General features: G+C 32.6%; 3 protein-coding genes and 1 long non-coding RNA gene across 10 annotated transcripts; 1 reads left to right on the top strand and 3 right to left on the bottom strand.

Annotated features, from left to right (window-relative positions):
• On the top strand, window positions 2,215-6,575 carry LOC109331326 (maf-like protein DDB_G0281937). 5 transcript variants are annotated; one of them, XR_002105773.1, is made up of 9 exons: window positions 2,215-2,308; window positions 3,065-3,136; window positions 3,340-3,414; window positions 4,468-4,551; window positions 5,171-5,240; window positions 5,337-5,428; window positions 5,785-5,826; window positions 5,939-6,072; window positions 6,366-6,408. XR_002105773.1 is itself a non-coding variant. In XM_019565740.1 (9 exons), exons 1-9 carry the CDS (start codon window positions 2,282-2,284, stop codon window positions 6,435-6,437), a joined length of 600 nt encoding a protein of 199 aa, XP_019421285.1. In that variant the 5' UTR covers window positions 2,215-2,281; the 3' UTR covers window positions 6,438-6,575. The 5 variants fall into 5 exon arrangements, 4 of the variants coding, with proteins under 4 accessions (XP_019421285.1, XP_019421284.1, XP_019421287.1 ...); XM_019565740.1 differs by having other exon boundaries at window positions 5,785-5,811; window positions 5,992-6,072; window positions 6,366-6,575; XM_019565739.1 differs by having other exon boundaries at window positions 5,992-6,072; window positions 6,366-6,575.
• Window positions 4,151-23,453, bottom strand: LOC109331330. Its single transcript, XR_002105774.1, has 3 exons — window positions 23,441-23,453; window positions 14,303-14,305; window positions 4,151-4,392 (listed from the first exon to the last, which is right to left on the bottom strand). It is a non-coding gene; the product is annotated as an uncharacterized LOC109331330 (long non-coding RNA).
• On the bottom strand, window positions 7,611-11,557 carry LOC109331329 (ADP-ribosylation factor-like protein 2). 3 transcript variants are annotated; one of them, XM_019565748.1, is made up of 6 exons: window positions 11,450-11,557; window positions 10,476-10,578; window positions 10,247-10,357; window positions 9,155-9,317; window positions 8,594-8,674; window positions 7,611-7,930 (listed from the first exon to the last, which is right to left on the bottom strand). In XM_019565748.1, the coding sequence occupies exons 2-6, from the start codon at window positions 10,538-10,540 to the stop codon at window positions 7,793-7,795; spliced, it is 558 nt and encodes a 185-aa protein (XP_019421293.1). In that variant the 5' UTR covers window positions 10,541-10,578; window positions 11,450-11,557; the 3' UTR covers window positions 7,611-7,792. The 3 variants fall into 3 exon arrangements, with proteins under 3 accessions (XP_019421293.1, XP_019421292.1, XP_019421291.1); XM_019565747.1 differs by lacking the exon at window positions 11,450-11,557 and adding an exon at window positions 11,114-11,137; XM_019565746.1 differs by lacking the exon at window positions 11,450-11,557 and having other exon boundaries at window positions 10,476-10,660.
• Window positions 14,906-20,213, bottom strand: LOC109331324 (sugar transporter ERD6-like 6). The gene is made up of 18 exons (XM_019565736.1): window positions 19,897-20,213; window positions 19,738-19,800; window positions 19,428-19,517; window positions 19,249-19,308; window positions 18,675-18,740; window positions 18,513-18,578; window positions 18,332-18,407; window positions 17,587-17,651; window positions 17,323-17,415; window positions 17,097-17,177; window positions 16,893-16,977; window positions 16,234-16,280; window positions 16,082-16,144; window positions 15,887-15,946; window positions 15,738-15,803; window positions 15,587-15,646; window positions 15,273-15,387; window positions 14,906-15,170 (listed from the first exon to the last, which is right to left on the bottom strand). Exons 1-18 carry the CDS (start codon window positions 20,089-20,091, stop codon window positions 15,058-15,060), a joined length of 1,464 nt encoding a protein of 487 aa, XP_019421281.1. The 5' UTR covers window positions 20,092-20,213; the 3' UTR covers window positions 14,906-15,057.

The following is a 23,674-nucleotide window of genomic DNA, read 5'->3' as shown; positions in this document are numbered from 1 at the left end:
TGGAGCATATCATTAGAAGCTCTGGTAATGATAGTATATCAAATGAAGACTAATCCAATTTGTAGAAGAAAAGAGAGGCAAAGAAAAACCATAGGTGAAACTATTAAGAAATATTTTGAGATCAATATTTTGTCGATGAACATGATTTATGATAGAACATTACGATGGTTTTTTATTTGATACATCTAGTCGACTTCAGGGAATGATGGTTCATCCTTTTCATCTAGAAAGATACACCTTTCCATTATTGTTCTCACTTATCAAAACTATAAGAAGAGAGGATGGAACATCAAAAATAGAAACTAAAAAAGAAAAATTATGACCTATGTTGGCTAGATGTTTTGTTTCTCTCTATATATGTCCAGTGATTTAAATAGCGGTTATGGTTATGTTGAGTTTATCGTAATTGCGGTTACAAGGAACATGTGACTGATATGATTGTAATTATGGTAGTGATATTGTTATAGAGACTCTCGGAACCATAATATTGTGGGTTTAATTGCGGCTGTGGAGTGTGATTCAAAACAATGGTCATGACTAATCATAACAATCCAATTCATTTGGAGCGTATTATGAATTTAAGACATGAAACTTGCACAGTGATGAGTTGAGGAACATGTCCCTTGAACCATCTTGAGTAACACTTTCCAGTGAAACTCCACCATTATAAGCCATCAACACTGAATTTATTGTAACTTGAGGGATGAAATTACCAACTTATAAGCTTTTCTAAAGCTCATTATAGTTACCTGAAGAGATAATCAAAGAATTCATGCAAACTCTAGTATAAGTCTAGAACTGAGAATTTGAAAATATAATGTTTACTACACAATGTTTTCATTATCATATATGTCACAGTAACTGAGTTTACTTCCACAAATACTCAATTTCATCCAAGCTTTCATGTTTAGGTTGAAAAAAGGAATACAAAATCATTTTGTTTTATCAATGAAGAGCTCCTAGTAATCTTTAAGCTTGGTATCAACAATGTAGTGGTGAGAATATTCTTCAAGATCATTTCCAAGCAAGTTTGTCAACTCCAACTTCGAGAGTAGAGGCTTTCATACTAGTTAAAATCGAGCACATTCACCAACACTTAGATGATCGTCAGTGTCCAATCATTTAAATTGTATTTGTGGTTATAATTATATTATTTTTATTACAATTGTGGAAAACTGTATAATTATAATATTGTTGTGAAAACTCTAAACATCGTAATATTGTAATTATGGTATATGATATAAAACAATGATATATATGAACATTACAAGATATGTGAAGTTTCTCAGTTATGCCACAAAGTTACTCTAAACATGGGACCGCATTACAAAACAGCTTTGTTTTAGTTTTTTTATAAATAAAACCATTGCCAAAATAAAGTTGTTTTTTTTAAATAATCCTAAAAATAAGAAAAGAAAAGAAAAAACTCAAAACCATATGCACTTTCACCTCCGTACCTAACGTGTTAAATCGTGTTTAACTCAAGTTTGACTCGTTTATTTATCGAGTTTAAGTTTAACTTCAGTTTAAGATGTTTGATTCAGGAATCTAATTTGTTGTGTTAAATAATGAATCAAATTTCAAATAAATATCAAATTGGCTACAACATTACTTCTTAAATAAAGGATTTTAGAAAATCATCATTTGTCTGTAAGTTAATACTTTCAAAGAAAATATACAATATTTTTTTGGTGCTACTAATAATATTTCTTCACTTTATGATAAAGAATTAATCCATTTGTATACACAATCTTTATTTTATTGCAATTTTTCTATTGTCAACATTTATTTTTTATTGTAATATCTATTTACTTTTAATGCAAAAGATTTATAAACAATCCATATATTATTTATTATTTATCTCTAATACTTATATTAGAGTTATAGTGAATCATAAGTAAATAAAAATATAAATGATATAATATAAGTATACAAAATTATACATTGTGACTATATCCATTCTTTTATCCTATGCAAAATTTATTTCATTGCTTATAATAATATAAATATAATTGAGGATAAGTAGTGAAAGATTAAAAATAATATAAATAACAAACCAAATGATTGTAACATAAACAAAAATCTCATATATAATTTACTTTTTTATATTATCAAGTATTCCTCAGCTTATGGATAATGAATTAATTTATTGTAAAGTGTGTCTTTCCAACAAGTGTTATTTCCGAGAATCGACCATTTTAATCTTTCCATGGAAGGTTATTTGTGACCTCCTATTCTTTGGGAGGCAGCCCTGAACGCATCTATCTGCAAAGAGGAAGATATGGTTACCAATACTCCCTCCTTTAAGGTTCATTATGCTTTTTTATTTATTATTATTATTATTATTATTCTATTTTTAACTCTATCTCTTGCAGATTCATCTATGTTACTTTCTAATTTAGTGCACATTCATGCATTTTGATTTCTAATTTATAATTTTTCAAAATACTGTTTTAAATTGCGGTTGTGGTTATATTATGATTACAGTAGTGGTGAAAATGGCTGGAAAATGTGGCCACAGTTACTGTTGCGATATTGTTGAGTAAACTCCCGAAACTACGATTGCAGTTGTGGAATACAATTTAAAACATTGTCCATAACCAAATTTTTGTAGGATAATGACATGAGATTGAGGAATGATGTATATATTTTAGGTCATATGATGTAGTTTATTGGTAAAAACTTTGGTTTTTTGGGTGTACATCAATGGTGTTTCTTGGCCGATAGCTGGAGACTGATATATTTCGGCACAACCAGTTGATGTCACGTATAAAGTTTCACAATTGTCATACCATATTTATATACCTATGAGAGTCCAATTGACTACAATTTCATTCTAGGATATGTAGGTGTATGATTAATAAATAACTGAATAAACTGTGCAAACTTTACACTTATGTGATGCAACTTCTTTTTGGATGTACATGAATTACATTCTTAGTATTTAAGATTGCAACAATAACTGATTAGTCATTCTTCTTGGTTGTAACCTTTTGGCTGTTCTTGTTGCTCATGTAATCCAAAAACATACAGAAACTAATCTGAGTTTGTTATCCTTCAATAGATAATTCTGGGCTCTTCTTCGAAGGCTCGCAAACAGATACTTAGTGAGATGGGATACGAGTTCACGATATTGGTATATATTTTATCTTTTGGAACAATCATTATCAAAATTGTCAAGATTATAATGCATAGTACTTAGTACAATATGCTGTCAAGATTGATTGTACTACATATAATAGTAGTAATACACTATGATGTATTTTTGGAAATTTTTGTAACTTGTAACGCATTAATGTGATGAACACTTTAAAGAGTTTAGCCTGGTTTACAATTTAGACTGCAGATATTGATGAACAAAGTATTAGGAGGGAAAAGCCAGAAGATTTGGTAGTGGCATTAGCTGAGGCAAAGGTATGACTTCTTTGGTTTACTATTTTTCCACTTGTTTTTAAATTTTTGTGTTCTGTGAATAAAAGTCACTTCTTTTTGGGCTGGTTTTGGATAGGAACTTCAAAGTCCAAAGAATAGTTGAGTTATTGCTTGTTGTTTGACTTGATAGACCCTATCAATATTTTGAGAGTTCTTATTTGATAAAGAAAGACTTAGAGCTTAATGCTTTGTCCATGAATATGGTTTATGATAGTGTATTATGGTGTCGTTCGATCCATGTAGCCGACCCCACCTGGTGGGATAAAGGCTTGGTTGTTGTTGTTGTTGTTATTTGACTTTGTGAATCCCTGGGCACTGTTATTCCCTTCACCTTTTAAAACTACTAAACTTGTTTCTTTCTTTGATAAATTAGTCTGTATCAGAGTCTATACTTGTAGTGATGTAGTACATTCGACATTTACAGTTATCCAATGTTTTGTGAATCATTGTGCATGGTTTCCATGATTCTCAAAAGAGTAGAACATATTGGAATTTTGTGTAAGCATTCAGGGCGTGCTTGTTGAAAGAGAAAATACAAATGAGAAGGTGTAAAACAAGGAGAGAAGAGAAAGTGGAGTGGGGTGAAATGATTTTAATTTTCACTTGTTGCTAGTTAGAGGTGGAAAATCGCTTTCAGCTCATTTCGTTCTGTATGTGCGAGTCACTGAAGTTTGAGCTGGAAGTCTAAATTAGTTGCACTCTATTTTTGAACCTTCCAAAATATTTGCTGTATCAAGTATGCTTGAATTAGTATTAATTCCGATTTTTTTATCTCCTCAAACAAGCGTACCCTTGAAGCACGAAAGTCAGTTGAGTCACAAGATCATCATATCATGTGCTTGTTCGATTTCTAGTAATATTTATTTTGGTAGGAATCCAAGACCTGTTTAAGGTCTTTTCAGCTTATTTTTTGGACAAAATATGCAAAAAGATTGCAGGTTGTCATGTTCCCATCCAAAACTGAAGTCCTTTTCATTTGCTGATTGTTCCAAGCTATGTCTAGTGTTCTAAGTCTAACCTTGATTTTCTTAGTAGGCAGATGCTATTATACAAAGGCTTCTTGCTGAAGGTCCATTGGAGGAAGATGCTCCTACAACACTGTTAATTACTGCTGACACAGTATGCATTATTCTTCTTGTATTTCGCTACTCGTTCGTTTCAATTAGGCATTATTGAAAAGAAACTGCTAACTTAACTGTGTATGCATATGCCCAAAGCAGAAAGGCATGCATTTGTTTCCCTCTATGATATCTATTGCCCTGTCTCTGTTCTGGTTTCGGCCAAATTAGCTTTATTGATACAGTTGTCCATGCGAGCTCATGTTTTAGTTTCTATCGACAATCAGTAGAAACAAAGGACAGAAGGTACATTTGGGGGGAATAATGAAAAACATCCTTAGCAGAAGTTTATTAGAATTTAGAAGATGAAACATATTAATTATTGGCTAAAGATGACACAAGTTAAAGGTGATGAACCTACAAAAAATATAATCAAGCTTAGTCCTGTGTCAGGTTTATTGACCTTCTATAATTCAAATTGTCTTTCATTACAAGTTAGGTTAAAAGATTTGGCTTAAACAGTTTGGGTCATTTACACTTTGAGTTTGAGGTTATTATTCGTCTTGCCATAGTCTCTGATGTTACAATTCAAATCCTATATGATCACTCTTTACTGATTTTCTTTTGGTTGAAGTCTAGACTTTTCTAAGATTATTTGTGTTGCAACAAATATTTTGTAGGTTGTAGTGTATCAAGGAATAATCAGGGAAAAACCAACTAGTGAAAAAGAAGCACGAGAATTCGTCAAAGGTTTGGTTGATGAACTTTAGTCAACTCCTTTCTTAATGGGGATTATAGGCAAAAATAACAGCCACATTCACAATCTTGGAAAATTTGCACTTGCAGGATATTCTGGAAGTCATGCAGCTGTAGTGGGTTCTGTTCTAGTAACTAATCTCGCGACTGGAAAACGTTATGGTGGGTGGGAGAGTGCCGAGGTACAAAGTACAAACTGCTACTTCTTGAGCATATATATAACCATGTTCTGACAATAAACAAATTCTTCCATGCCATGTCGGTCTTTAGGTGCATCAAAATGTTTATTTATTCCTTTGTTAAGAAATTGCTATAAGATATCTCAATTAGATGCTGGAAATGCATTTTTAGGCTACTGATTTCCTTAGTATAACATAAAGGCACCAAAAAAATAGCTACGGGTTTTTACAACAAACAAACCTTAATCTCACTAAGTGGGGTCGGCTAAGCAGCATATTTAAGTGGAACACAAATTATTTATCAATTCAATACGTCTCTTCAATCCATAGATGACTAACATATGTCAATGCTATGACAGGTTTATTTCCTGGAAATACCAGATGAGGTCATTGATAATCTGGTAAACTTTTTATAAGTACACTTTTCACCATTGCACTGAGCTAAGTATGAAGGTGAAAAGAGTACTTTAACTAGTTTCTCAAACCATATGATTTTTTCAAACTTTCTTTCAGGCAATTATTGTCACTGAAACTATGAGTTTTCTTATTTGATGGGAGCTTCTCAGATTGATGAAGGAGTTACATTCAATGTTGCTGGGGGTTTGATGCTAGAACATCCACTAACGTTGCCATTTGTGGATGCAGTGGTTAGTTTTATATTGCTTTCTCAATAACACATTCTCAGAAGCATATGCATGCAAATTGGAACAATGTCATTTAGAATAATATCCTTTTCCTAGCACAGTATAGACCCATATGGTATCAAAACAACTCATCATAAGCTATACTTAATGGAGTGAGGGTGCTTACATTTTCCCTCATCATACCCCACTAGGTGGGAGCCTCGTGCGCTAGACGTTATTTTCTTTCTATTTTGGAAGCAAATATTTATATCTTGCCTTCATTCACTTGAAAAATGAATTATTTGTTCCTGTGATAGGTTGGGTCAACTGATACTGTGATGGGACTTTCCAAAGAACTTACAGAGAAGCTCATACTGGAAGCTCTATAGTTGCTGCAATAGTACAATCATATTCATTTTCTGCTGGTTGGCTGCAAATGTTACTACAATTGTATTCATTTCATTTGAAACCATTCATGTAATACAAAAAACATACAATGTCTAGAGATCATGCTGATATTTGTCTAATCACAAGCTGAAAAAGGCTTGTATTAAAAGTTCATTACTTTACCATTAAGTGCATGGCATGGTTTTTGTAAACCGCCTTGACATCATTGGTTACTTGCTTAGTTCTTCAATATTTGTTATAAATTAATTTGGATTAAATACACCTTTTATACATGAAAAAATATCTCTTGTTTTGAATTTCATTCCTATAATATATATTTTTCTAGTTTTCCTCATTTGAGACAAATAACCAATCTTTAATTTCATTAGGTAGGATCAATTATATGGGACGAACAACATACAAATGTTGTATAATAAATTATGTTTATTAGTCTCTTTTCTAATGATTTCATCTATTTATATCTAAACCATTAAGGGTGATTCTATTGAGTTGTTTAAACTTTTCTTAAAATGTATTCATTTCTAATATCTAGTGTTTATTTATCTACTAAACATTGGTACTTTTGTCAAATTAGTTTTATAGTTGTGTGGTAGTTTTTTTCCTTAAACTTAAGTAATACATTTCTATCACATTTGACATCTGAAGCTTTCCCTCATCTCACTTGAATTTTATGTTGTATATCTCTATCGTCTTGTATGATTGACTCAAGACTACCCATACTTATTGTTGGATTGAGGAACAAAAGAAGCTAAGTTAACCCAAAGATGATTATTGATTCCAGGATGCAAGGTGCCCAGAAGGAGTAGAAAAAATGCCTCAAGTCAATTTTCGAGTACTCGACACTGTAAAACTGAAGTAAACCATGTCATACTCCCAAGAAAAGCTCAAATGATCTTCAACAAAAGGGTACTTGGACCCAAAACCGACACATTTAAATATAGTGACTTGCGATATAATCTTCAATCTTTATCTTTATAGTAAAGTTTGTTTGTTTCTTGCTCATTATATATTCCAAAATTTTGGTTTTAGTCTTTATTAATAATGTATATAACACCAACATGTGACATGCCATTATTTGGTGATTTACCAATTATGATGTTGACATATTGACTAAAACCAAATCAAAACAATCAATTAAAATACTGGTTATAAACTATGGCAAAAATTGGAGGAATAAAACCAAAATTAGAATTAAAACATCTTTAAGCCAAATCATGTTTAATATCTTCAACATATTCAATCTTCTAATTTGCACCTATAAAAAACACAGGAAAAAAGAAAGAACAAATGTTCCCAATTTAAGCATCTCATTTGCTCATCTTCCAAAGACAGCATATTAGGCAAGCATGTAGATTCTAGAGGCTATGTCCTGGACCAGCCAATCAAATCCCTCAAGTAGACCTTCACCAGTGTATGCACTACACCCAACTATATTCCAGTGCCTAGTTTTATCCATGGCTTCCAAGTTCAGCACCTGCATAGTTAAATAAAGGACATCAAAAAATTGAAACCTCTCAGAAACAATTCTGTATTAAACTAGGCATAGCTAGCTTGACCCCTTTTTGTCTTGGATTTCTTAGGATTCAACCAGTGTTATTATTACTATTAATAATGTTTTTTTCTTAATTTTGCATGGTTTCATGAAAGTACTGAGTACAAATTGAATATGCAAATCATGATCAACTTCTTGAGCACTTCAAAGTAACATCAGTTTTTCGATTATGACTTGATTTCAACTTTTTCCAAGAATAGTTTAAAAGTCATCATTAAACAAGTTTAAAAGTCATCATTAAACAAGTAAAAAAGGCTGACCTAATGCACGAAGCTCTCACCTTGTGGGGTTTGGGGAGAGTAAATGTACACAGCCTTATTAGCAAGCAAAAAGGGTGATTCTAGGATTTGAACTAACGACTTCTAGGTCATAAGACAAACAACCTTACTGTTGTGCAGACGCTCACCTCTAATTATGAAACAAGTATAAGAAATAATTACTAAGAAGGCTGGAAGTAAAAGGACCATAGAGTAAAAACATCAATTGTTTTACCAAAAAATGATGCCAATAGCAGTGCATTTTTAGTCATAGTTCCTAGAATGTAACCATAAGTAAGGAAGAAGTGTCCCTTAAAATTAAGCTTACCTTAGCAATATCTTCGGGTGTAAGGGCGCCTTTTATGTCCTGTTTATTTGCCAGTATCAGTAATGATGATCCAGATAGCCTCTGTCATATGAAATTTGAAACCACTGAGTACTAGTTGACAAAAATCCAACCAAGAAAAAAGAGAGAATAATCATTTTAGCATTCTGAACTGATAGCAACATCAAATACTTGTAGCTGTTTTGGTAATACCAACACATTTATTTTAAGTGTTAAAGGGTTATTACTTATGTTATTTTTGTACTACAATGAAAAGAAACTTCCAGGAGGAAAAGGCATAAACTATTGCAGGGAAAGGAATGCAATAGCAATGGAATACAGAGGATTTCATTTCCTTTATCCACCAAAGACATTGGGTAATGACCAAGATTCTTGAGCATTCACTTTATATGACTACTGTGCTTAGATATATTTGCACAGAGCATAAAAAGAGGTCTATGCCAGTCAAACAATAGCGGGGAAATGAATCCATATCTTCATTTAAGCACAACATGTGAACAACTTGTTTGGCAGATAATCAATAGCCATTTGGATAGGACAAACCTCTTCTTTTAGAAGGTTGTCTAGCTCCATTTTACAATCATCCAACCTTCTCAGATCGGAACTGTCGACAACCCAAACCAAACCGTCTGTTTGCTCAAAGTAGTTCCTCCAGTAAGATCGTATTGTTTTTTGGCCCCCAACATCCCATATATTTAGAGTATACCTGCCAATCTCAATGTGAATAGATATATGCCTTGACTTTCTACATTACCAAAATAAAGGCTAAAAACATCAAGAAAAAACCTTTGACGTTCTTACCTATTAGAATATCACCAAAGCCAAGGAAGTACTTTCAAAGACAATTGTCAAGAAACAAATCTTTTACATTCTTTAATCAAAAACAAAAAAAAAACTTTCACATTCCTCTTAGAATATAAAAGTCCAAATTAAGATGACATTTCTAACTCAAACTAGAAATGGTTTCAACACAAATTTCAGATCTCAATATTAGAGTGCCATACAACACTCTTTAAAATATAACTGAAGACAACCATAATGTAGGTTGTAACGCTATGGTTGTCTTTAAAATATGTGAACCTGTGAGAAGGGAATGGAAATGTAGTATACAGATGAATGCAATGCAACTCTCAAATCTAGACATAAAGAACAGGAAGCTCAGTTTAGAAAAATATAATTTCATCTCAGTTGATTTTGATCATATTTGTAAAGCATCATTTTCCCTCCTTTGCCCAACTATAGTTTTAAATGTCACTCACTAGTGGTGGTCAATTTTGAGATATCTTTATCCTTCAAAGTTCAAACAAAGAGTAATGCCACCGTCCCAATCAAAGGGTCATGAAAACTCAGAACCAATCTTAAGGCCACTGGATGAGTAACTCAACTTCCTAGCTCTGCAGAAAGGAAATAGGAATTGAAAATTTTCTGACCCTCAGATTGTGAGAGGGACATTACTCTCAAACAAATAGGTAAATCATGTTTAAACACCAAGAAACACATTCATATTCATACACACTAACGCATACAAGATAAGTTACATAATCAAGTATTGGAAAATAAAATTGGTTATCAGTACATCTAAGCATATAAAGTAACGGGTGATTTTGTGTAGTGAAAAAAGAAGGGGATCTTTACTTTTGGTAGGTGATGGTTTTGATGTTGAAGCCGAGTGTAGGACTGATGACACTGGTGTCCTCCCCATTAATCTTTAAAACGATTGTTGTTTTCCCAGAATTGTCCAACCCACTACATAACAACCAACATGAGCAACGAGTGTCAACTATCAATTAATATAGTAAAATTAAAACACTAGAAAGATGAAAGCCAAATCAGTATTGAGAGAGGAATGAGAATACCAACTTACACCATAAGAATTCGCATTTCCTTCTCCTTTCTTTTGATTTTACGGATGATGCTGAGAAGACCCATTGAGAAAGGACCAACCTTTTTGAGGATCAAATTGGTTTCTAGATCATCAACCCAAAGAGAAAAGGAGGGAAAAAAGAAAAAAACACAGCTGTTATGATGAATCTTTTTTTAAAGTAATGGTGAACATATTTTATTTCCAATTCCCAACCTCTTTAACAGATCTAACAATTTTATGCAATGTTAACACCAGTACGAGGCAAGGTGATGGAAGAGCAAAGGTGAGAAGTAAAACATATGAACGACATTTGAGTAATATTTAAGGTTTTTTCCCCTCTTTCTTATAAACCCTTGACCCTTTGGATATATCAGTATTCCTCCATATTGTTTTGACATATGAAAAAGGATAGACATGCTTAATGAATTCACATAAAACTTTTCTTGATCCTTATTAGAGAATTCCCAAGCCAAAGATGTTTTAGTTCTTTTTTATCTTAATTTGATCTTCTTTATTAGACATGTTTTCGAGTACTCGATACTGACAATTAAACAACTTTCATATAGGAGCTAACTAAATGCACATACATGCTTTAACAACCAATTGTAATAGAAGAATGCAAAAAAACTATCATGCTACCTGCCGATTAGGTCAACCCTGCTGCAGAACAATCCAATACCTTTAATGGCAAAATCAACTATAATATGAATGCCAAATTTACTCTCCCGTTCCCATTGAAGATAGATGTACACAGTCTTACCCTAAAAAAGATACAAGTCGAGCCTCGATCTCGGTAATTGAGTCTGCTATATGTATCAAACCATATCATAATGAATCATGTCTATTGCTAAATAATTGATTTCTAATTACATTAAAAAAATAGTAAAATAAAAAATATTATAAAAGTAAAATAGGCATTAGATGAAGAAAACAGCATTAGAATAGGCATGGAAGTTCAGAAATTATCTCATTACTGTGAAACACGAAATGGCCACGATCAGCGGCGGTGGACTCAGTCGCCACGAGTAGCAACGGCAGCGGCGGTGGACTCAGTCACCACGAGTAGCAACGGCAGCGGCTCAATTTGATCAGTGGCGGATTTTTGGTCAATCCCAGATATTTAAAACATCACCCAAAACATATATATATATATATATATATAATTAAAGCACGGATACAGTTCAAAATCTGTATAATGATAGTGTAAATCCGGCTAAATATAATGATTTGTAATATTTTTGTTTAAAAATTAATAATAACTAATATAAATGATGCAGATTTGATGACAATGTAAAAACACTTAGACAGTTACATATCAAATCCATAAATTAATTTAATAATTATGTTATAAACTATTGAACTTTATCTAAAAATTGAGTTCTTTTAATATATGGGCTGAATTAATTTTTTTGTATAATGTTGTATAAGAAATTAATTTTTTAGGTGTCCTTCTTAACTATTATTGACTACAATAATCTAATATTTGACTTTTAAATTAATATGTTACTTAAAAATTCAATAAGACCTTCCATTGGGTCAATGTTTAGTTGATGTACTAACTTAAGCTTAGTATGATGATAAGTTTGATTGATTATATATAACAACTTTATAATTATTATATAGAAATTTATCAATAAATGAATATTAAGTATATTACAATACATATTATTTTTATAAAATGATATAAAAATTTTCTTTCTCATATATCGATAATCATTATTTTAATTGAAAAGTTCCATTAATGTGAAATCGTTAACTTGCCCGAAAGTTCATAAATTTCAATAGTCGAACATGAGCTCAAATAATAGTTCATAATGAACTCAGGTTGAAACTCGACTACAACAAACTCTTATTAAGTCGAGTAGAGCTGAGTCAAACCAACTAGAACAAAGAAAGAGATAAAAAATAAGAGTAAATGTTTATTTTAGTTCTCATATTTTTTGACCTTACTAGTTTAGTCCCTCAAAAATTAAAAAACTCAAAATTGTCATAAATGTTTTGAACGTGAATTAAATTAGTTCACATCAGGTGTTATAAAAATGCTAGAAAAGGCTAATTTGACATATATTTAAAAAATTTGTAAATCATTTTGGGTTTTTCAATTTTTAAGGGACCAAATTGATATAGATGAAAAAACATGATGAACTAAAATGTAAAATGGAGAAAAGGGAAAAAGCAAAAAGGAAGGAATGCATTTTGGTAGTTTGCTAAAGATGAAAGGGAAGTTGTGACCATTTTACAAATTGGAAAACATTTTGGTAATTTCATAAATGTATAAGTGATTTAATGGTCATCTTAGTGCCATATGAAGCACATAAAACCACCAAATATCATGGTTGTTTGTAAGGATTATATGTATTTCAAGACATGTAAATCTAAAGTTCTAAATAAGTTAAAGAGCAAAGAAATCAATCCCGGAGGACCTTACATAACTCCTAGGAAAAAAACTTGGTCAAAGACAACCTCAACATCCACACATGACTTCAAGAGTCATGATGATATTATTGAGGAACGTCTTTATTACAAACACCCAATTATAGATTGACAAGTCATTAAATTGTGGGCATCATACTAATTTAATGGTCATTTTACTGCCATATGAAGCACATAAAACCAAGGTTGTTTGTACGGATCACGTATTTCAAGGCAATTCTATGAAGATCCGAAGTCCTAAATAAGTCAAGAGCAAATGAACCAATCGTAGAGGACCTAGCATACACTCCTAGAGAAAAACTTGGTTAGAGAAAATATCGACATATCATATTTACTTATACCCATTATAGATTGACAAGTCATTAAATTGTGGCTCTCATACTCATGTATAAGGAATTTAATGGTCATTTTACTGCCATATGAAACACATAAAACCACCAAAAGTCATGGTTGTTTGTGCAATCACGAATTTGGAGGCATTTCTATGTGGGTCTAAAGTCCTAAATAAGTTGAGGACAAAGAAATTAATCGTAGAGAATCTTGCATATACTACAAGAAAAAAACTTGGTTAGAGACAATCTCAACACATTATATTTACACACACAACTAATAATTGACAAGTCATTAAATTGTGAGTCTCATACTCGACTAATTTAGTTTTCTTCTTTTTCCCTATTTCTCTTCCTCTCTTTAGTGCATTTCTCTCTCCTTCTCATTTAATTTATTTCATAATTATTCCATATTCCAGCACCAAACAATGATCCAAATAGAGAAGTGAAGAATAGTCTTGTCTCAAAAGAAGCTCTGTCAAATGTATTAATCCATTTTTGGTTATTTCATTCATAATCCATCTTTATCTTCCTATTTGATGAAGTCCTCAAGTTGATCCACATATGCTTTTTCCTTCAATTCTCTACATAAGTAGACACTTTTCACATCCAGCTGGTACATATTTCACCCCTTTGTCCTGCCACAAACATTTTGTTATCTATAATTTTCCCTCTTTCAGGTGATATATTTTGCATGACATTATTTTATTATGATTATCAATCATATTTGTTGAAGTTAACCGATATTTAAAAGATTGTTGGTTAAGTTTGACACAAAATAAACATCACTAATAGTTTGAGTTATTTATTCCTTCCACTTCAAACCTCATAGTTCCTTTTCCCAACACACACATTCTTGAGTTATTTCCCAATCCAATACTCATTTGGTCGAAGTAGATTCTCTATGATCAAACTCCAATGATCATAGTCTCCATCATTGGAGTTTGGTGAAATTGTTTGATCTTGTCATTTCACTTCCTTCACTCACTCTAGTGTTTTCCTCTCAGACACTCTTGTTTTAACTCTCACTTTAGTGTTTTTCTTCTCAAACACTCTTGTTTTAACTCACTCTATCAAGCTACATGGTGGAGCTCTGATACCAAATTTTGCAACAGTAGTAAGGACTTTCATACCACTAATAAACTGAGATGATTTCTTATTGATAATGTAAAATTATGATGGATTTAAATAAGCCTTAGCCTTAATATGAATAACCTAAAAACTAGAATAATTCAAATACTTATCATGCGCCTAAAAAAACAATTAAACTAAAAACCTATTTTTCAGTAAAGACTAAATCCTAGTCAAGTTTCCATAAAGAATAGATGAAACAACAATCAAAGGTTATGATTTAACCTCTACATTAGGCTTAAACTTACTGAAACAATTTAGCTTCTTATTTAGTCTATTTGATCAACTTAATTATTCAATATCTATTTAAGTACATAATAAAACTGCAAGGAAATTGCAGAGTTCACTCTCTAACCAAAGGCCACTTTCTTTAATATTTGCTTCAACAGTAAAATCCCCCTTAATATCAAGTTGTGATAGAAATGAACTGTTCATGTTGCAATGTAAACGGCTATAACTAGAAGACAAGTTTTCTCACAAATTTTTCTTCTATAATATAATAATGATTATTTAAAAAATCAGTACCTTGTACAATGGGGAAAAAACACTGATGCACTGTTTCTTTTTTTCCTTTTCATTCCATTTGATACAGAAAATATGGTACAAAATGATTACAAAGGAGTATAAATATTTGATGTTGTAGGGCACATCACTTTAAACAAGACATTCCACATGCTTCCCAAACATATCTATCTAAAGGAAAACTGAATTTCTTCCAATGTTCTTCCCTTAGTCTCAGGGACCCATAGTGCCACAAAAGCAACAGTAAAAGCAGCAACCACTGTGTAGATTAAGAATGTCCCTGTAAAGTAGACAGCAAAAAGTTAACAAAATATTGACAAGCATAAGAGATTTGGATAAATCATGATTGTACCATAATAGACAAGAATATGAGAACACACACCTCCACTGCTCCAAGTCAAAAGCAAGTTTGCAGTCATGGTGATTACCCATGAAATAAGCCAATTTGCCATGGTGGCTGTACTGCCAGCAAGGCCTTTTATATTCACAGGAAGTATCTGAGAAGCATGATTCACAAATGAGATTTCACATATATTCAATATATACAATCAACCCAAGTTGTGTCATAAATCAATCTTCAAAAATTATGAGGAAGTATGTTGGCATTGATTAAGTAATGCAAAAATTATGTAATCTTTCTTCCTTATTTATTCAGGTTACTTGTTTTAAATACTGAAAGTAAGTGCTACTACTAACCTCTGACATTATAATCCAGGGGATTGGTCCAAGGCCTAGAGAGAACCCAATTACCATAATCTACCAGAAAAACAGTTGATCAAATTAGTAAGCACTAAATATCTTAAATTGCGGCGAAGAAGAAGAGTCCAACCAAGCCCAGAAAACATACCACGACCCCAACAACAGAGAGTATTGCCAAAATGTTAGATAGATCAGAATCCTTTGGTACAACTTCCTGGTGGTATCAATGAAAAACTGATTAAGAACATAGTTAAGCTCCTAAAGTTGAATCAAGCTATTATTAGTTCAAGTACAAACCTGCAGATAGAATGCTATAGAAGTAAGGAGAAGGCTAACTGACATTATAGATGAGGATACCTGCAGAAGTGATAACACAATGTCAAATATTTCGAAAAATCCATTTGTCTTCTAATATAATAGCTATTAGAAGAATGCTTATGGGATAATGAACTTCGCAACTGTAGCAATATTAGAAGTTCGCATCATACTTACTATTAGAAGCACCCTCCGACCACTTTTGTCCATCAACCATGTAGAGACTCCAGTCGCTAGGACCTGGAAAAGAAAATTGGTTATGAGAACTGAATTCACTATCATAATATTTACATGAAAAAAGACATGTAACCTAGGCTTTAGTATCCAACCTGAATAGCTCCAAGCCCAACTGTAGCAATATTGCTGGATGAAATTCCTGTTACAATATGGAAGTCAAATAACCGAAACAGGTTCAAATTAAAAAATTGGAGCTTCTACAGATGTCATCTAAACCTCAAATTAGTTTCCATTACTAAGTTTCTAAAACACAAACGAAAAATATACTAAAAACATAAATTTATCCATCTTTATGTTAACACATGATTGTCACATGAAAAAGCTGAGTCATGGATACAAAACAAATAAAATGTCTCATATAGGGTACAACTTCCAAACTATATCTAATACCTCAAATCATGATGTTATGTAAAACATGTGTATTTTGAGTATTTCAAAGGTTCACCAAACAGATTATTTAATAGCAATCCCCTTTCTCTCATACTTCCACCTCCCCAAAGGGGAAAGGAAAAATAATAAAATTAGCAAATATATCAACAATCAAGCCTTAGTCCCACTAGGTCGGCTACATGATCGAACAACGCCATAATGCTCTATCATAAACTGTTCATTGCTATAACATTGATCTCTAAATCTTTCCTAATCGTTTTGCGTATGGTTTTCTTGGTCTCCTTCTACCTCTAGAAATTGGACTAACCTCCATTTGAAATATAATGAAAAATCAACTTAACAGCTGATAAGTAGATCAAACCTGCATTTGCGAAGATGGTACTTGAATAGAACAAAACTCCATTGATACCACTCAATTGCTGAAGTATAAGCAATCCAATTCCTACCTGCAGGTGCTCAGTTAGCAAAAGTTTATAATTTTAAACTCAGATAAATAGCTAGCAACAGGATAAGCTTGGGAAGAGAGGGTGTATAAAATCAGAACTAAAAAGGAATTATAGTATACCATTAAAGGAAACCAATATCTTTTCCTCTTGAGTTCGGCAAACCGGATTGTAGTCCTTTTCCCCGTTGATGCCACAGATCTCTATTAGAAGCACAGTGGTTAGTAGTGCATGGTTCTCAAATAAAGATTCTAAAACATACTCTAACTGTACCTTCTATATGGTAACTGTCATGCATGTGACTTGATTGGAAAAATTCATAAAGCCACAGTAGAATGAGCTAGGTACCTTAATTTCATGTACTTCAACAGATATATCTGTGTCAAACCCTCGCAACACTTGCAAAGAAGTCTCAAATTCATCTGTCATCCCCATCTTGGCCTATATTTCCCCAATTCCACACCAACCCAGGGAAAACAGCAGAAGGAAAATTAGAGACAATACAACATCTTACCCTCCTTTATTTATTTATTTGAGGAAGGAGAATGTACATTAACAGAATTGAATGGTATAACAGTTCAATTATTATAATGCATCACATATGATCCATACCAACCATCTGGGGGACTCTGGTATGAAAAATAATCCAGGTATTAATATTGTACAAGGCAAAACTCCTGCAACATAACAGAACATCATTGTCGTTAACATTTTGGACCAAGAAATTAGTACTGCTATGCTCTACATGCTAATGTTCTGCATCACCTATTCGGGACATAATATTTTGTCTGTTATTGATGACAATAATGTAAGAAAGTTTGGCAAAATCATGGTTATATTAATGTGTTAGAAACATGCCCAGTATGGGCAGCGTATAATAGAAGAGATAAAAATGGACCTCAATTAGTTAGGCCTACTTGGTGAAGGAGTTAGAGTTAGTTAATTAGTTAGCCTATAAATAAGAAGAGTGGTTAAGAAGGAGATCAATCATATCATTTGTTGAGAATAGTAGTTGAGGCCTTTGGGCATACAGTGAGTTCTAGATCTCTCGAATACCTAGATAAGTCAGTGTAATTCTTAGAATTTCTATCCATAATAGTCAGGTTCTTTCTTTTCTAATCAAGTTTCTATCATAATGGTATAAGAGCATGAAATATGTTTTTTTCTTTTCTAAAAGTTTGGTGTTGTGTATAATGAGGCCATCTCCCATGGAAATTCTGTAAAACATGCCCTAAGTATGTTCCTAATATTTATTTCTTAAAAGCATAATGAAAATGATATATTACCTCAAGTTTATTAACAGCTCCATTTGTTTTTTCCACAGAAACTGAACCAAGTAAAAACATTAGGAATTTACCTAGAATTGCAAGCACTCTCCAGTTGACAAAAAGGCCCAACAGATACGACAGCATTATTCCAATCGTGACAGCAAGCTGAGCAAGAATAAATAATAATATTAATAATAATACATTTCAAATATAACCCCCAAAAAAGGAAACGATGAGACTGGCATTCCCAAGCAACAATAAGCTTCCAACCTGGTTCACTGATCCAAGGCCACCTCTCATGTTTTGAGGTGCTATCTCAGCTATATAAACAGGCACCTACACAATAAAAACACAGTAGACATACAGCCTTCACTCAGAAATCTTCCTAATAGGCACAGCAAAATGAAAGAAAAAATAGGCAACCAAGTTTACCACATAAGAGATGATCCCAACGCCAAACCCTTCCAACAATCTTCCCATAAATAAAAATGAGGAGTCCTATAGATGCAAACAACACACCATATTAGGAAACAAATTTTGGGTTTAATATGACAAGAATCATGAGAAAATCTTGTATGCATGCAATAGACCAATCAAATTAAATGATTACATAAATCTTTCTCACCCAATTATTTTTTTATATTTTAAAGTGATCATATATCATGTGTTGATTGGCTTGGTGCACACATCTTATACACTAGGGTAGAGTTTGGTAGACGTGTTAGAATAGGACGAAAAACAACATTTATAGGGTCTACAATCTATTATGTGTTTGATGCATTTTACAAATAGAACAAAACAAGACACGAAGTTAAAAAGTGTGATATTTTGGTTCTACTAAAAGTGAACAAGATCACAGTATCAACTTCCTATTCTTTTCTATTCTATTTCATCTGTTCTGTATGTGTGTCAATTTCAAAGTGTCAAACGCTACCCAGTTATATGCAAGAGTCTCTCCAGCGGAATGAATATACAAAACCATGAAATGCTTCTAACTAACACTTACATTGGCGAACGAAATGGTGAGCCACCCTATTATATTGGGGATGGAAGCAATCATCAACGACTGCAACATTCAGATTCAAAAATACAAAAACCATCATCAATCATCACATTCGTAGTTATTCCTTTTGAAACAATTCAATTCAAAAAAGCAAAATCACAACAAAAACTATAAATAAGTACCCCTTTGCGACCGATGTACTCTGCTATCTGACCACTGGCTATAGCTCCCACCATTGCACCCACATTCGATAAAGACCCGAACAAAGAGAACTGGACTCCATAATATCACAGATTTAAACACAAAAACTTGAAAATGGATATACTAATTTCACTCGGTGTTTTAAATTCATAAATTGCACTTTGCAACCTCAACCTTGTGCTTTCAGAGTCTTCTCAACGGCATCACAATTGCGATTCCAATTGCGATTGCGTAGTGCAATTTAAAACACCTAACAATTCAAATAAATCAAACAACAAATATATAAATCACCTCCGAAATTGAGAGCTTTAGATCGCTTATTATAGCCTGTTGCGTAGGAGAAGAATATCCACACTGCACCAAAAAGGAAGAGACCAAAAATAAAATCGGTAAGCGATCCATTTTTAACGATCAAAACAATAACGTATCAAACGAGAAGTAAAATCAAACCGTGAAACCAAATTGAATTGGACCCAAGGCAGCGATGAGAACACAAAAGAGAACAGAAACAGAACCATCGCGAATGATCTGAGTTGAAGAATTCATCATACTCGATTGCCTCGTACCCAATTTATACCAACTCCCTGTATGAAGAAACGGTTTCTGAAGATCCTTGTTTTCGGAATTATCATCTCTGAAACTCATGTTGGAAAGAAAGCGTTGAAGGTGTTTGTGAAAATGTGAAAGAGAGGTTTTTGAAATGAGATGATGAAGAAGTTATGAAGATGAATAAATAGATATAGTTGGGAAGGGGTTGTTATTATTATTATTCTATCATTCATCCAACGTCATTCATGCTTATCTTTTATATATATATATATATATATATATATATATATTATAATTGGTAATAAAAACCAGAAAAGTTGCTAAAAAAATAGGACTGTATCTTTTTTATCTAAATATATTAATATGTTAATATATAATTATATTTTAATATATTAACATATAGGTGGAATTGTGGAGGCTTCCATCTTCATTTGACTAAGCATACTAATGGACACCTAGATTGATGGATACATGTAATGTAATTGGTTGGATCTATAGGTAATTAAGCTTCAACATTTTAAAACTTGTTTTTAATATTCTTATTCTTATTTTTCATGATTTTTCAAATGAGAAGTGGATTTAGATTTGATTATAAATACAATGCTAGATGATATTAATGATGATGTTGGTAGATTTGTTAGAATTCTTATTTATGAAGTTTATGATAATGTTGATGGTATTAGTTACCATGTACTTAAAGAAGTTGTTTTAATGGAATTGTGAAACACAAAACATGCATTTTGCATATGGTATATTGTGTCAAAGTTCTCAATAGAGTTTTTTTTCTCTTTCGGTCCAAAATATGGTGATTTCAAATCTGAGTTTTATAGGCTATATAATTTAAAATGTGCAAGTGACTTTGAACAACAATGAAAAATAATGGTTGACAATCTTGAGCTAAGTAATGATCAATATATTTGCTCGTTATATTCTCATCGTCATTGATCACTTGATTAAAATTATTGAGATGTTGATGCAAATCAGTACCCTTATGCATCTTTAGGCCATAGAGTCATTGTTTCAAATACAACTTGTTTGTTAGAGACTTGAACATGAATTGTTTCTCTAATATCTCTCATACCTATATTGGTGATGTCAAATCCATAACATGATACATCAACTAATGTGATAGGCAGAGTCGTATAATTCTCACAACCTTCTCCTTCAACTCTTCCCAATCCAGTTGGTTCACACCATCTTCTTCATTCTCAGGCAGCACCTTTGATAGGCCTTATTGAGCCAACACATCATTAATCCTCCTTTGCCATAAAATGAAATTATCAGTTCCATTGAACTTCCCCACATCGAATTTGGGACATGGGTTAAGAGCCATCTAATACCAATTGTTAGGAACAAACAAACAATCAAATAGTAAAAGAGAATAAGGATAACATAAAATAACACAAGAAATTTGATAACGAGATTCGACCAATTGTACCTACATCTCCGAGAGCATTTAGAGACTACCACCATGTAATAGAGAATTATGATTCATGTTTAGCTATTGTTCTCATTGTTACATTAGGTTTATATAACATAAACATATAGCCTTCTACCACAACTTATTTATATAAGCCAAAGTCCATAACTTATATTATTATTATTCAGAGAATATGAGTTATTGCACAACAAAAACATTAATTAATAATTTGATCTTTCAAATGATCACTAGTCTTCATAGTCAAAGAGCTTACTAGATGCCCTAAGAAAGGCACGACCTAGAACGTGCAATTGCACCAAGCCTTATTAAAGGGAGAAGAAGCTAACGTCTATATTCAAGAATTGTCCCTTTCAAGTTTATATTCTCATATATCATTTTTACAAAAATATGAATTCATAAGTTCAAATCTCAAAAAAGCAAATTATCAACTTAAGGGTAATACTAGAAGTGCTTCAATTCCTAGGACAATAGCTAAAACATGAAACGCACTCTTCCAAATGCAAAAGCAAGTATGAGTATGTAATTTTGGTCATTGCATGAAGATAAAGCACGTTAGAGATCAAACAATGACCCTATTGCTCTTTTTGTTCAAAGTTGGAGAAGTCAAGGTTGATGCAATGCCTTTAATGGCTAGTAAATTATTTGAGGATAATAAAATTAATCTTAGAATAATTTAAATAGTTCCCTTTTTTGAGGAAATTCTTCTCCATTTTGAGAAAATTAAAATTCTCCCTTTTGAGTAAAATTAAGTTCTCATTTATGAGGAAACTTAGTTTCCCTTTTTGAGGAAACTCAAGTTTTTCTTCTTCCTCTCAACTTGCCACATAGTCAGGAAAATAGTTCAGAATGACACTCTTCATCTCCTACCTATTTCTTCTTCCTCTCAACTTACCGACTTACTAACCAAACCCTTATCACTAATGCCCTTTCACTCCAATATTTCTAAGCTTGACATGCTAAATTTTCACTTGCAAACTTGTGGGGGGCTGCTGGACACCAAATCCATTGACTCAAGCCAAGCCCACATCGATGAAACCAAGTCAGGAAACAAGAAGAACGAAGAAAACTCAAAGAACCATCTTGGCAGGAAAAGCGGTTATGTTAGTTAAATCAGTTTTGTTAGTTATAGTGCTATTTAATTTCATTCCTTGTTTTCAGATTTGGCACTTCAATCAATTCAATTATTTTGCACATCATTTTATCTTTCAATACATTCAATTCCAAGAATATACAAGAATCGTATTCTCTTCCCTTCTTCAATCATCTTCCTCGTGAGCATGGATTCACCCATGTTTTATAGTTCTTAAGCAGTTTAATGTTGTAGACATACATTGCTCAAGTGTATGACCACTAACAATATGATGAGTCCATTCATGAATATCCTTATCAGTTGCCTCCATTACGAATGGAAAAGACCCAATATATTGTTTTTTTTGTTTCCCACATGTATAATTCTGTCCGAGCCGGGCACATCCACGGGGCTAACTCTTCCAACGGGCATTTTTTCCATCTACAAGACTCGAACTCGGTGCTTAAGGAGAATCAACTTGAACCAACGTCCGTTTGGTACCCAATATATTGTTTGAAGTGTCACTGACATAAAACTCAAATCTATGGTGATGATAACCGATAAATTCTAACATTTGAAAAAAAGCTAACACCATTTCAAGATTAAACAAGCCTTAACAGATCCACAAACTCAAAGTCAGTATAAAATTAATTCAATATCTATAACAATGTTCCATTTAAATACTTGAAGTTAGAAGGTTTACGAACCTAGTGGTAGATGAAGAAAATGAGGAAATTCAGATAAAAAATGCAGATGAAGAAACTTGGAGTGAGTGAAAGAAGTTGAAACAAGAATAACGAAAAGCAAATGAGAAAGAGCAAATGATTTTGAACCCTAAACACTGAAAAGAAAGGCAAATGCAAATGCAGCATCCAACAATGTATTGATTTTTTAATGTTGGCATGTCGGGCTAGTCCGACCGGGCCCTTAGTGACCCATCTAAAAAATAGACTTCTAAACCGGGTTGAATATAAGTTTTGGGCTAAAATTTCAGTCGAGGTTGCTAAAAATACCTATCCAAATGGGTTAGCTCGTTGAGTCAAGCTTATATCATCATCCCTACCTACATTCACAATCTTTAAGTAGTAGTTTATATTTTATCATTCTAAGAATCAAAATGGTATATTTAAAAATATATAAGAATAAAAGTGAATATTTTTTTATTTTAT

The sequence above is a fragment of the Lupinus angustifolius genome, chromosome LG17 (genome assembly GCF_001865875.1).
Source record: "Lupinus angustifolius cultivar Tanjil chromosome LG17, LupAngTanjil_v1.0, whole genome shotgun sequence".
Taxonomy (NCBI): domain Eukaryota; kingdom Viridiplantae; phylum Streptophyta; class Magnoliopsida; order Fabales; family Fabaceae; genus Lupinus; species Lupinus angustifolius.
Note: the sequence above shows the minus strand (reverse complement) of the source record. Positions and strands in the feature narration are given on the sequence as shown.

Bases quoted from the DNA above. Each gene is read 5' to 3' on its own strand.
- LOC109331326 (XM_019565739.1), top strand. From the start codon at position 2,282: ATGGTTACCAATACTCCCTCCTTTAAG. The intron at 3,137-3,339 runs GTATATATTTTA...TTTACAATTTAG, and splicing joins GATACGAGTTCACGATATTG to ACTGCAGATATTGATGAACA. The intron at 5,241-5,336 runs GTTTGGTTGATG...TTGCACTTGCAG, and splicing joins AGCACGAGAATTCGTCAAAG to GATATTCTGGAAGTCATGCA.
- LOC109331329 (XM_019565748.1), bottom strand. From the start codon at position 10,540: ATGGGTCTTCTCAGCATCATCCGTAAAATCAAAAGAAAGGAGAAGGAA. The intron at 10,358-10,475 runs GTAAGTTGGTAT...GTTGTTATGTAG, and splicing joins GAAATGCGAATTCTTATGGT to TGGGTTGGACAATTCTGGGA. The intron at 8,675-9,154 runs GTTTGTCCTATC...TTCATATGACAG, and splicing joins ACAACCTTCTAAAAGAAGAG to AGGCTATCTGGATCATCATT.
- LOC109331324 (XM_019565736.1), bottom strand. From the start codon at position 20,091: ATGAGTTTCAGAGATGATAATTCCGAAAACAAGGATCTTCAGAAACCG. The intron at 19,801-19,896 runs GTTTGATTTTAC...TTTTTGGTGCAG, and splicing joins CAATTCAATTTGGTTTCACG to TGTGGATATTCTTCTCCTAC. The intron at 18,408-18,512 runs GTTGGAAGCTTA...ATTCTTGCTCAG, and splicing joins GCCTTGGATCAGTGAACCAG to CTTGCTGTCACGATTGGAAT.